Source organism: Neoarius graeffei, chromosome 26, assembly GCF_027579695.1.
Source record: "Neoarius graeffei isolate fNeoGra1 chromosome 26, fNeoGra1.pri, whole genome shotgun sequence".
Lineage (NCBI taxonomy): Eukaryota > Metazoa > Chordata > Actinopteri > Siluriformes > Ariidae > Neoarius > Neoarius graeffei.
In genome coordinates, this window is record NC_083594.1 from 19,359,051 (window position 1) to 19,371,683 (window position 12,633).

General features: G+C 37.2%; 1 protein-coding gene across 1 annotated transcript in view; it reads left to right on the forward strand.

The window, feature by feature from the left end:
* Positions 1 to 6,638: 6,638 nt before the first annotated feature.
* ephb2b (eph receptor B2b) overlaps positions 6,639 to 12,633 on the forward strand; it is a 399,332-nt gene continuing 393,337 nt past the window's right edge. The window contains exon 1 of the mRNA XM_060910500.1: positions 6,639 to 6,792. Within this exon, the coding sequence (XP_060766483.1) occupies positions 6,741 to 6,792 (52 nt within the window). The 5' untranslated portion in view covers positions 6,639 to 6,740. The remainder of the gene's footprint in view (positions 6,793 to 12,633) is intronic.

The following is a 12,633-nucleotide window of genomic DNA, read 5'->3' on the forward strand; positions in this document are numbered from 1 at the left end:
AATGAGGTCACAGGTCACTAACAACCCAAGTTATGCACTTAAAGGTTAAGTGGCTCACTGTTTTTAAGCGTGTAATAAAAACAGTGGGCTTAAGAACGCAATTACACACAAGTATTTATTATCACTGCTAATTGACGCATTACATATCCAAACACGAACGTCTAAGGTATCTGTCCAGACGCGCAGCTTGTGAACAGGCAAGGCAGGCAACTGCTTGGGGCCCCTGAGAGTCGGGGCTCGAGGGCTTATTTATTTTGTTTTTTTATTGTTCTTTACCATTGTATTTTCATATTTGGAATTAAAAAAAAATTTGGTTTCATACATTTTTCGTTGGTGTCAGATTACTTATAACATATTGATGAACACTGGTCAGAAGGGCCCCCTGGAAATTTTTGCTTGGGGCCACAACAGACTCTAGAATCGCCTCTGAACGCAATTACACACAAGTATTTATTATCACTGCTAATTGACGCATTACATATCCAAACATGAACGTCTAAGGTATCTGTCCAGACGCGCAGCTTGTGAACAGGCAAGGCAGGCAACTGCTTGGGGCCCCTGAGAGTCGGGGCTCGAGGGCTTATTTATTTTGTTTTTTTATTGTTCTTTACCATTGTATTTTCATATTTGGAATTAAAAAAAAATTTGGTTTCATACATTTTTCGTTGGTGTCAGATTACTTATAACATATTGATGAACACTGGTCAGAAGGGCCCCCTGGAAATTTTTGCTTGGGGCCACAACAGACTCTAGAATCGCCTCTGAACGCAATTACACACAAGTATTTATTATCACTGCTAATTGACGCATTACATATCCAAACATGAACGTCTAAGGTATCTGTCCAGACGCGCAGCTTGTGAACAGGCAAGGCAGGCAACTGCTTGGGGCCCCCAAGAGTCGGGGCCCGAGGGCTTATTTATTTTGTTTTTTATTGTTCTTTACCATTGTATTTTCACATTTGGAATTTAAAAAAAACTTTGGTTTCATACATTTTTCGTTGGTGTCAGATTATTTATAACATATTGGTGATGAACACTGGTCAGAAGGGCCCCCTGGAAATTTTTGCTTGGGGCCACAACAGACTCTAGAATTGCCTCTGTATCTGTGTTACCTGTGGCTTTACTGTTTACAGAGGATTTGGGGTGTTATATTGGAAACGTGAAGTTCTGTTTTGTTTCGAGAAAACGTTTGAAATGAAATGATGAAGTACAAGCTCCAACCAGAAAAAAAAAAAAGAACTGTCTCGGTCTCTCTAGGTGGCACTGTTGACCCAATTTGATGGAAAAGAGATCCTACTGAAGCAAAAAGGCCATCTACAACATACATATTACATGTTCGAAGTGGGACAAATCTGAGTTTTTTGGTCCAAATATAAAACACGAAGCTGTGCGGACACAATCTGATCTTATAATCAAATCTGAGGTCGCTTTTACATGTGCTTCTAGATCAAAAAACACACATCACATCACACATGTGACCAGAATGAGAATCTCATTATGCAAGCTAGTTTTTTTAATCACACGTTTTACTGCACATGGATACAGCACCATCATCAGCACCATCATCATCCAGTGTGTCAGAAAGAGAGAAAAAAAAAAAACTCACCCTAATCATGAACTTCAACAGTGAATAAACTTTAAGATGAAGGCTTGTGCTGCTCGTTTTATTGCTACCGTAATGACGGATTTTGGTCGGACTGTTCCCACAAATAACAGATACGGGTCACTTACAAACACCCATGTGAACTCTTAAAGCAGATAGATCAAATTTAGACAGAAAATCATAATTAAGTAATTACGCACATCTGTTTTTGCAGATGTTATCTGTCAAGGACCAAGCCTAAAATCCAGATGTCACTTTTTTTCAACTGTAAATGCATATCGAATGTTTTCAGAAAAGTATCGTATTGCGCTTTAATTACACATAACTTATTGGTGGAATTAGACTTTCGGATTTAAAAAAAAAAAAGAAGAAGAAGAAGAAGAAGAAGGAGAAGACGACACTCGGGCTGAACCCAGGAATAACATCTCTGGCCTTCGGAATAATAATTAATATTACCTACGGTGTCTTTGTATTCATTTTTTCCCACATTTCTTCCTTTGAAGTGTTGGTAAAAAAAAAAAAAGCAAAGCAGAGTCGTTTATCTCAGATGGGGTTTTTTAATGTCTGGATGAGAGCTGTGAGTGAGTATTCTTTAATAACCTGCTCGACTTAAAGGGTATTGCTTTACTTATAGGCTATTAAAGGCCATGCAGTAATGTAACATATGTTCTAGTCACTTATCCCTATTTTTACTAGATGGTATATTCCTTTTCACGTCAATTCACTTTCACTTAAAAAAAAAACCCTCAGATTACTCTCTATACTGTTTTATTTTTGCACTTTAATTAGATATCTTGTTTGTTTGTTTTTTTAAACTCTAGAATCATTGCAAACCAATCAGTACATCATGATAATTACGCATGATACATTTCTACGATAACTCAATCTGGACATATTTTTAATCAAGCCGTTTTTAATGGCGTGCTCATGAAACGAAATGAAAGACAAAAATAAATACGTAAAATACTGACAAAGGCGGCTGGATGCGGAGGTCGAGTTTTATTTATTTATTTTTAACCGCGATCGTTTAAAAACTAAGCTGCCCTACAAATAATTATTCATGGGGACAGTTGGAGACCAATAAGAATTTATCTCACTTGAATTTATATGATTAAATTATTGATCTTTCTGGGTTGTGGTTGTAGGATGTTGTCAGACGCGCAGCTTGTGAACAGGCAAAGCAGGCAACTGTTTGGGGCCCCCTGGATCAGGGGGCCCCCGAGAGTCGGGGCCCGAGGGCTTATTTTTATTGTTCTTTACCATTGCATTTTCACATTTGGAATTTAAAAAACTTTGGTTTCATACATTTTTCGTTGGTGTCAGATTATTTATAACATGATGAACACTGGTCAGAAGGGCCCCCTGGAAATTTTTGCTTGGGGCCACAACAGACTCTAGAATCGCCTCTGGATGTTGTGAAAATAAAGGGATTAAAAAAATGAAGAAGAAAAAAAAAAGAGGCTGCGATACTTCCATGAGAGTCTTTCTCACACACACACACACACACACACACACACACACACACACACACACACACACACACACACACAGTAGTTTTCTCTTTGATCTACAGCAACGCTGGTATCAATTCTCAGTACACATTCAGGTTTACCCAGGGAAATCGTAAAAATAACTTAAGGCACTTCTTACTCGATATACCAGTGGGTACGAGTCAAAACGTTTAACTTTAAAATCCCAGGGTTATTTTGGTTTGAAATCGCGTTCATGTTTCTTCAGTCGGACTCATAACTTTGTGTAAAACAGCACCAGTTGTTAAATATATTAAAATAATATGCTTTCCATGACAGTGTGAACTAGAAAAATATAGATTCCAATTCCTCATCTAACAACAACAACAACAACAACTTTCTCTCCTCCCTCACAGGTCTACTGTTTTTAACTAGATCTCCAAAAGCAGGTAAAGTAACAAATTCAAGCGTCCCACATTAGAACGTAACTCGTATGACCCAATAATACGCCATATAAAGACATCGTGGTTGACATATTGGAAAATATGTAGCACAAAGTCTGTGCTCTGATCTCCCCTTTTTTCCCCATAGCCCATCTAATCCAATGCTTCAGTCTACTTTCTTGCCTTTCATATTCAGCGGTACTGAGATTGCACCAACAGAATGGAAATTGGGTTTATGCAGCTTTAATGAGATTCCAGAATTCTGTTTTGTGGCTTGGCGCACGGTGGAGCACAAATTCATTCTCCATATTCTCAGCAGCTGAATATGACAACCCGAAATGCTCCTTCATCAGTAATCTGTTAGCAGCACTCGCCTAGGCTTTTTCGAACCCATTCTGCATGGCTGAAACTCAAATCCAGAAGATCAGAATTAGAAAACAGTGCCAGCAACATGGCTCTTGACATGCCAGCTCAAAGATGCCAGTGAAGGGGCTTAGAGAGTAGATTTTTAAGCGAGTGGACGTGATTAACCGTGGCGTGCTTGTAGCTCACATTCCTATTTTAGAGCAAATCCATCACATGGGAAAGATTTCATGTCATTTGAGTGTTTAAGTCATTTCTGTCCGATGGCTCCTTTGAATTAAAAAAAAAAAATCAACTAGGTATGGAAAGCTGAGGTTTTTGATGTTCTTTAGGAATTTTGAAATAGGAATGCTAGAATATTACTGTATAGACTACTGTGATAAAAAAGTAAAAAATATATTTAGATTGAATACAAGTAGCCTGTATCACAAAACATTCCCAAGTTAAAATATTTAATGCAAGTTTCCTGAAACATACCAGAAAAAAAATATTATAAAAAAGTAGCTACTATATAATTAAAGGAATCATGATTAAAAATAAAAAGTTCTTACTTGAATTTTCCAAACTGCACAACTTGCAATGCTATAAAACTACACACCTTACAAAGTCAATGGTAGCGGCTATGAAATACCGAAAAGTGTGATATTTGTTTTTGATGCGATCCTAATTTGAGATTTTAGATTCCTGTGCATTTCTTTTTACAGTAGAATGCTGAAGGCCTACTCAAGGATACGATAGGAATCAGGCCTGAATGTTTATTTTATTCTTAAGTAAAGTGAATAAAGGTATATTATGACTCCCCATAAAAAAAGAAAGAAAGAAAAACATTTTAAAAAATAGCATGTGGAACTTATTCTCCAGATTTTTTGGCAGGATCGGCGACTTGCTGTGCTCAGGATCACTTCAGTCTGAGAAAGTTCTACTCCTGAACCTGCAGGAAGTTAACACAGGCCACGTGTGGAGTGAAGCCACTCAAGTGGCATTCATTAGCGACCTGGTAAAAAGCCTACACTTAATATATGAGCTTCCTCTTTAGGTTTACATTAATAGTTTATTTACAAAAGGTGAATGGAGTTGGAAAGTATTTGCCTTACAAATACATTGTGCTACTTCACTTCTCCCAAAACTATTTTTTTAAACTAAGTCTAGAATATAACACTCATTTATCTACCACCCCTGCATTTTTATATTATATAAAACAGTTATTCCACAAAATTGAGTCGTATATGAGCGGATAGCCGACTCGGCGTTACGCACCTCATCAGCTACCAGCCATGTACGACAAGATTGAGTGGAATAACTGCTTTATTCTATCCACATTCACTGGATTTTAAGAAACAGAGCATTTTATTTTAATTTTTGCAAATTCAATATTTATACAAAATGTCTGACAAAATCATTTCCGCTTAGAATGTAAACAAACCGGCGAAATGATAGTAGCAATTGATGAAAAATGCTATAATAATGATAATAATTCTTGAACTAGAAAAGCACTCGGAAAGCGCAGACCTCCGCCAAGAATCCTTTAAAAAAATCCGGGATCCAGAAGGTGATCCGGATCACCGCCAAAATTTAATGGATTGTTACTTGTGCCTAGTCACACCTCTGGAAAAAAAATTTCAGAGCAATCCGTTCATCACTTTTTCCGTAATGTTGCTAACGAACAAACAAACCAACGCTACCAAAAACATAACCTCCTTGGCGGAGGTAAAAATAAAAAATAAAAGATACACTCTTACCATCAAAGACCTCTGTTGCCTTTTTTTTTTTTTAGGGTTTTGTTTTCGAGTAGTTTTTATTTCATCCTTGGTTAGTTCAGCAACACGCGCCGCCATTTTGTTTTTCCCCTACTCACGGTATATGAGCTGATATCCTAATACTAGAGCAGCCAATCAGAGCACGCGATTGCTTATATCCAGTGAATGTGGATAAAATAAATAAAAAAGCAAACAAATATATCATCTCAAATCAGAAAACGCCTCCAGCTGTCATATGCGTCTAAAGATTTGATTTCAGAGGCGGTAGTCATTTTTCTTTATTTACTATCTCATTCCGGAAATAGCACTGAACGACCGGAAGCTAATAAAAACACACAACCAAGAAGCAATAAACAGGGAATTGTTTATATTGGTGGACTTGGTTTTCCCTTCATTTTTTGGTCAGACAAATAATTATTATTTGTAAATAATAATAATAATAATAATAAAGCAACCCAAATTCAATCTAACCGACCACAACAGCAGTGATATCAACTTTTAATAATAATAATAATAATAATAATAATAATAACAACAAGAACAGAAAGCCCTTTCTCAGGAACACAGAAAAGTAAACTTACCTGAGTATATTAGTTTTAAAAAGAAAGACTTTCAGCTTCCGGTCTCACTGCTCCATAACAGTCCCCGTTTTAATCATTATTATTATTATGATGTGTAGAGATGAAGTTAAAAAGTAACGCTCGTGCTGATTGACAGGATGGAAAAATCCTCCCGGGGTGGACATCCAGACACATTCATGCTCACTACGATGAAAAAAACGTGCCAGTTGGGATTTTTAACATTTAAAACATGCTGAAGGATGATGTTTTAAACAACTCGGACTGTATCGAGTAAAACATTTGCGTAATATCGTGAGCGGTTATTTCCAGGCTCCGGCCGTCTCCCCTCGTCTAGAGCACTTGGTTTCGCCCAAACTTGGTTGTGATTTTGCTGGAGCGTGGATGGAACCGCATTCATTCAGCTGAACAGGGAAGAGCACCGGTCCGCGCCAGCTCTCAATGGCTTTCGGGGCTTGTTTTATTTGAATATCTGGACTTTATTTAAAAAAAATAAAAATAAAAAATTCGCCCTGAAAACCAATAATGGATATCCTATGGATTTTATGGATACTACCCACAGCACTGGCTCTTGAAGGTAAGGTATTTGTTTGGTGTGTTTTATTGATATTGAGCAGCATCATGATGACAGCGGGACAGTTTCTGCTCTCGGGGCGCAGATTATAAAAGGTTTTACTTTTAATATCCTCCTGGAAAAAAAAAAAAAGCCCTAGATTAGATTAGATTAGATTAGGCTGATGATCCTGGGGACCTGCCTGATGGATATAAGGAGAGTGAGATCTTCACACTGAGCATGCTTTCACCAGGCGCTGCAAATCAGCGAGTTTTGTTTTGGTGCGTCCGAGCATCAGGTACATCACACCTGAGTCCCAGCTTTAATATTTACACAAATAGAGAATAAACTCCACTCTATATATGTTTGCAGGTGTGTACTGGTGTATTGAAATTAAACCCGTGCTTAGAGAAGGAAGAGAAGAGGAAGACGGATGTGTTTATTTCCTCTACTATCGAGTTTATTTGTTTAGTCCAGCGCTTCCGGTGTAGGCTACAGCAGGTAATGAAGTGTCAGTGATGCTGCGCTCGGACAGTAAAGCCAGGTCCTCGGTGAGCCGCTGAGAGAAGCAGCAGAAGCAAAACACAGCACATGTTCAGTTTGTGAGTTGTTTTCGCTGTAACTTTGACTGCACACCTCCTCCAGAGTCTCCCTCACCGGCAGCTGAACGGGGCTCCCGGGGCTCCGGTGGAGAGGCGCGTTAACGGCGCGTTAGCCCGTGAAGCTAATCAGGCAATCTGTCATCCATTCACACACAGCAGCAGCTACAAGTGCTGAATAATATTACTCTTCACCAGAGCCGCGGATAAAACTACACAGGAGCCTTTAACACAGCAGAACAGACTCAGTAAACCAGCCGCTTTTAACAGAACAGTGTTTACTTTACAGGAGGGGAAAAAATGTAAACACGCGTCTGCCTGCGTGCGCGCGCACATACAGTACATACAAACATACACGCGCTTCACGTGATCAAATGTGTTTCTGCATGTGATTAACGCGCGTGATGTGTTTTTCACACGTGATCATAACACCTGAAGGTGCTTTGCAAATTGCCCACGTGGACATCAAGGCAATATGGGATCATATGTGGAAAATGAATCTCGTGTGTGTGTGTGTGTGTGTCACTTGTGAAAGTAAATAAGTCTCTAAAAATCAGTTATAGAGTAAATAACGTAAGTAAATAAATAAATAAGCCTGGTGTGTGTGTGTGTGTGTAAAAATAAGCCTAAGGACCCACTATGCAAACCACTATTAAATAAACAAATACCCCCCATCAATAAAAAATACAACATAAAATAAGTAAATAAATCAATAAAATGGATTAACTTGCAGTATCCTTTCTAACATGGCCTATGCGATCATATGTGGGGAAATATAACCCAGCCCACCCTTCCAAAAAAATAAAATAAATAAATAAAATGGATTAACTTTATAGTATCCTCTCTAACATGGCCTATGTGATCATATGTGGTAAATAAATGAATGGTGTGTGTGTGGTGTGGTGTGTGCGTGGGGGTCACTTGTGAAAGTAAATGACTCTAAAAATCACGTGTGAATTAAATAACGTAAATATATAAATGTGAAATAAATAAATAAGGAACCACTATTAAAAATAAACAAACATATCCCCCCAATTTAAAAAAAACCCCAACATAAAATAAATAAATAAAATGGATTAACTTACAGTATCTTCTCTAACATGGCCTAATCATATGTGGGGAAATAAATGAATGGTGTGTGTGTGTGTGTGTGTGTGTGGTGGGGGGGGGGGGGTCACTTGTGAAAGTAAATAACTCTCTCTAAAAATCACGTGTGAATTAAATAACAAATATATAAATGTGCATGTAAAAAATAACTCTAAGGAACCAGTATGCAAACCACTATTTAAAAAAAAAAAAATAATATATATATATATATATATATATATATATATATATATATATATATATATACACAAACATAACCCCCACCCCCCAAAAAAAATCCAACAACATAAATAAAATGGATTAACTTACAGTATCTTCCCTAGCATGGCCTATGTGATTATATGTGGGAAATAAATGAAGTGTGTGTGGTGATGGTGGGGGTCACTTGTGAAAATAAATAACTTTCTAAAAATCACGTGTGAATTAAATAACGTAAATAAATGAATGTGCCTGTAGTGTGTGTGTGTGTGAGAAAATAAGTGTAAGGAACCACTATGCAAACCACTATTTAAAAAATAAATAAACAAACATAACCACCCCACCCCCATCCAAAAAAAAAAAATCTAACAACATGAATAAAATGGATTTCCTTACAGTATCCTCCCGAACATGGCCTACAGTACTAAATGGTGTGGCAAAAATAGTGTTTTGTGTTTAATTCCATCTTTTACTATGCTAGTAAAGAGCATTCGATGAGACGTGTATTAGTATGTGTTTTGGAAGTAGCTGAGATATTGAGATGAGGACTCGGAGTGAGTTTATGCTGTAATCTCGGTTCCTCTGATTCAAATAAATAACTAAACTGTTTTGACTGTTAGAAGGTGTGACTTCAGTAAACTGTTGTTAACATTTAATTAGACTGAAGAGAGAGCGTTAGTTAAATAATGAGGTAAACAGTTGCTTAATTACTTCGACTTAATAGAGGAAAACTTAGGCACCAGCACCCACTGTGCAACATCAGGGACTGGACACACTAATGTGACGAGCTGTGCTGAAAGTGTTTACATTATTGGGTTGTTTTTTGTTTGTTGTTCTCCTGGTATACTGTGGTATCTCTCAGTACAGGCGTTTCTGTTCAAGCGAGTTCGAGGCCGAGAAAATTTACCACCGTATTCCTGTTTAGAGGAAAGGCTCAATTGTCATACTTGACTTTCGGGTTCGAAAAGCTCAAGGGCTATTGAGTCCAACTTCATTATTTGGAAAGAGGGCACGGGGTTTTTCTTCGTGGGGAAAAAAAAAAACCATCGAGTGACCTCTTCAAAGGCTTGAAATTTTCAGGAGTTTAAATTTAAAGTGCAAATGACCACACAGTCATGAATAATAATAATAATTATTATTATTATTTTATATATATATATATATATATATATATATATATATATATATATATATATATATATATATATACACAGGATACCCATAGCTAGTTCAGGAGGTTAGAGGATAATTTCAGGATTTTTTTTTTTATAATTTTTTTTTCCAGGACCTCTGAAAGCCTCTGTTTAATTAGACGATATAAAATAAAGCAAATGCTTGCTTTTTGAATTGTAAATATTTGAAGAGGGATATACACCTATCTCATATCTAATAAACTACCAAGTGTTTAGTTATATTACATTTGTATTTGTTTATTTGCTTTGCGATGATGCCTGTTGTAAAAAAAAAACAAAAACGTTGACCTGAATTGAATTGAAAATATTATTGAATTAGTTTTCTCTGAATGTATTTGGTACAGAAAAGGCGTTTTTGCATTCGCTGATGGTGATTTTGTTTGTCAGAGCGGTGACGTCAGGAGCGTTTTTTTTCCTATATCCTATTTTTTGACCAATGATTTCTTTGCATTTTGCTGAGGAGCGTTTCAGAGGTATTTAAAAAAATTGAGAGAGAGAGAGAGAGAGAGGTCACTGTGGCTTCAGTGAAGGGAGGGAAAAAAGCCTCAACGTTTTCAGGCACTTCCATCTTAAAAAAAAATTAGTGATTTATTGTTGTAAAAGTTAATTACGAAAAGGAAAAACATGCATTTGTTGGTAAATTGATGATAAATTATTTCTGAAAATGGAGTATTTATGATTTTTTTTCCCCTAACAAACAAAGATGGTGATATTTTCTTAGAATTGACAAATATATTTCTACACTCTGTGGGGAAACACAGGGTTTGTTTGTTTTTTAAATCATCTCGATTTAATAAAGGACCAAAAAGATGAGTATAATTGCCTGCACACAATGGGGGACTTGTAATATCTTTTTCTTATGATATTGTCTGACTTGATATTTATTTTTTTTAAGTTCTGACTGGTTGAGTATTTATTTATTTTCTTTCTTTCTTTCTTTCTTTCTTTCTTTCTTTCTTTCTTTCTTTCTTTCTTTCAAATCTGCACTCTTTAATATACACAGATCCCTAGAGCGTCTCAGAAAAATAGCACGGTCAGTGTTCTCAGGTCTATCTTTCTGCAAAAATAACACGTGACGCATTTTGTGTGTTCTACACACTCTGTAACTTCTCATTACATGTGACACAAACTTCCACCTCAATTACGGTAAACACTGTGGGTTTTTTTTTCTTTTCCCCAGTGAAGTGTTTAGTTCATATTCACTTCGTTTTGCTCTGTAATGTTGTATTTAGGTGATGAAATTGATGGTTTATGTTTGTTTGTTTTTTAAAGGTGGGATGTGATTTATTTTCGTTTACAAAGCCAATAAAATAGATTTTTTTTTTCCGGGGGGGACCCAAACGGACTACCTCCGCCAGTCTACTATGAGTTTTCGTTCATCTCATTTTACAGAATAAAAATGTAAGTAGCGGTGATGTCTCCCATGCAGAGAGCACATATCCGAATACCCTGAACTGGACGTAAAGCCATGCTAATGTTCCTGTAAACGAATCTACGTATGTATATCTGACAGCGAGAACGGATACACTCACTGGACACTTTATTAGGAACACCCACCTGCTGTTTTCTGCAGTTATATCCTCCCTTTGACAGCGGCACGATGCATCGAATCATGCAGATATGGTTCAAACTTCAGGACGGGAAAAACTGCGATCTCAGAGCGTGACTTTCACTGCGGCACCGTGGGTGTTGGTTTGAGCATTTCAGAAACTGCTGATCGATCTCTTTTTGGGTTTTCTCACACACACACACACAAACCAGTCTCTTGAGTTTCCACAGAATGGTGCGCAAAACATTGAACGAGTGAGTGAACAAACAGAGGAAAGCGGCCAGATCGGTTGGAAGGATACACAAAAGTTTGGGGTCACTTTGAAATGTCCTTATTTTTGAAAGAAAAGCACTGTTCTTTTCAATGATCACCACTTTTTAAACTAATCAGAAATGCACTCTATACATTGCTAATGTGGTAAATGACTATTCTAGCTGCAAATGTCTGGTTTTTGGTGCAATATCTCCATAGGTGTATAGAGGCCCATTTCCAGCAACTCTCACTCCAGTGTTCTAATGGTACAATGTGTTTGCTCATTGCCTCAGAAGGCTAATGGATGATTAGAAAACCCTTGTACAATCATGTTAGCACAGCTGAAAACAGTTTAGCTCTTTAGAGAAGCTATAAAACTGACCTTCCTTTGAGCAGATTGAGTTGCATCACATTTGTGGGGTCGATTAAATGCTCAAAATGGCCAGAAAAAATGTCTCGACTATATTTTCTATTCATTTTACAACTTATGGTGGTAAATAAAAGTGTGACTTTTCATGGAAAACACAAAATTGTCTGGGTGACCCCAAACTTTTGAACGGTAGTGTATAGTAACTCTTTCCGACCGTGGTGAGCAGAAAAGCATCTCGGCATGCAACAGCAGCAGAAGAAGAGCACGTTGGGTTCCAATCCCGCCAGCCAAGAACAAGTTCTGGTGAATGTATAAGTGATCTTGTGTCAACAAAAGAAGTGTAAGGATGCTGTGTAGTGCTAATGCGCCCTTTTCTGACCCACTTTACATCCTTATGCTAATCTCTTTCCTGCCTAGTGTTATCACTGTGTTATACAGGGACTTTTTTTCCTGCCTTTTGAAACACTTTTTAATGCACTATAAAGCAGGAGTGCAGATCCGATGTCAGGATTGGGGGGGGCGACACAAAAGTTATTTATTTATTTATTTATTTATTTATTTATTTATTTATTTTTTGCCCGTATGCAACTCATACCA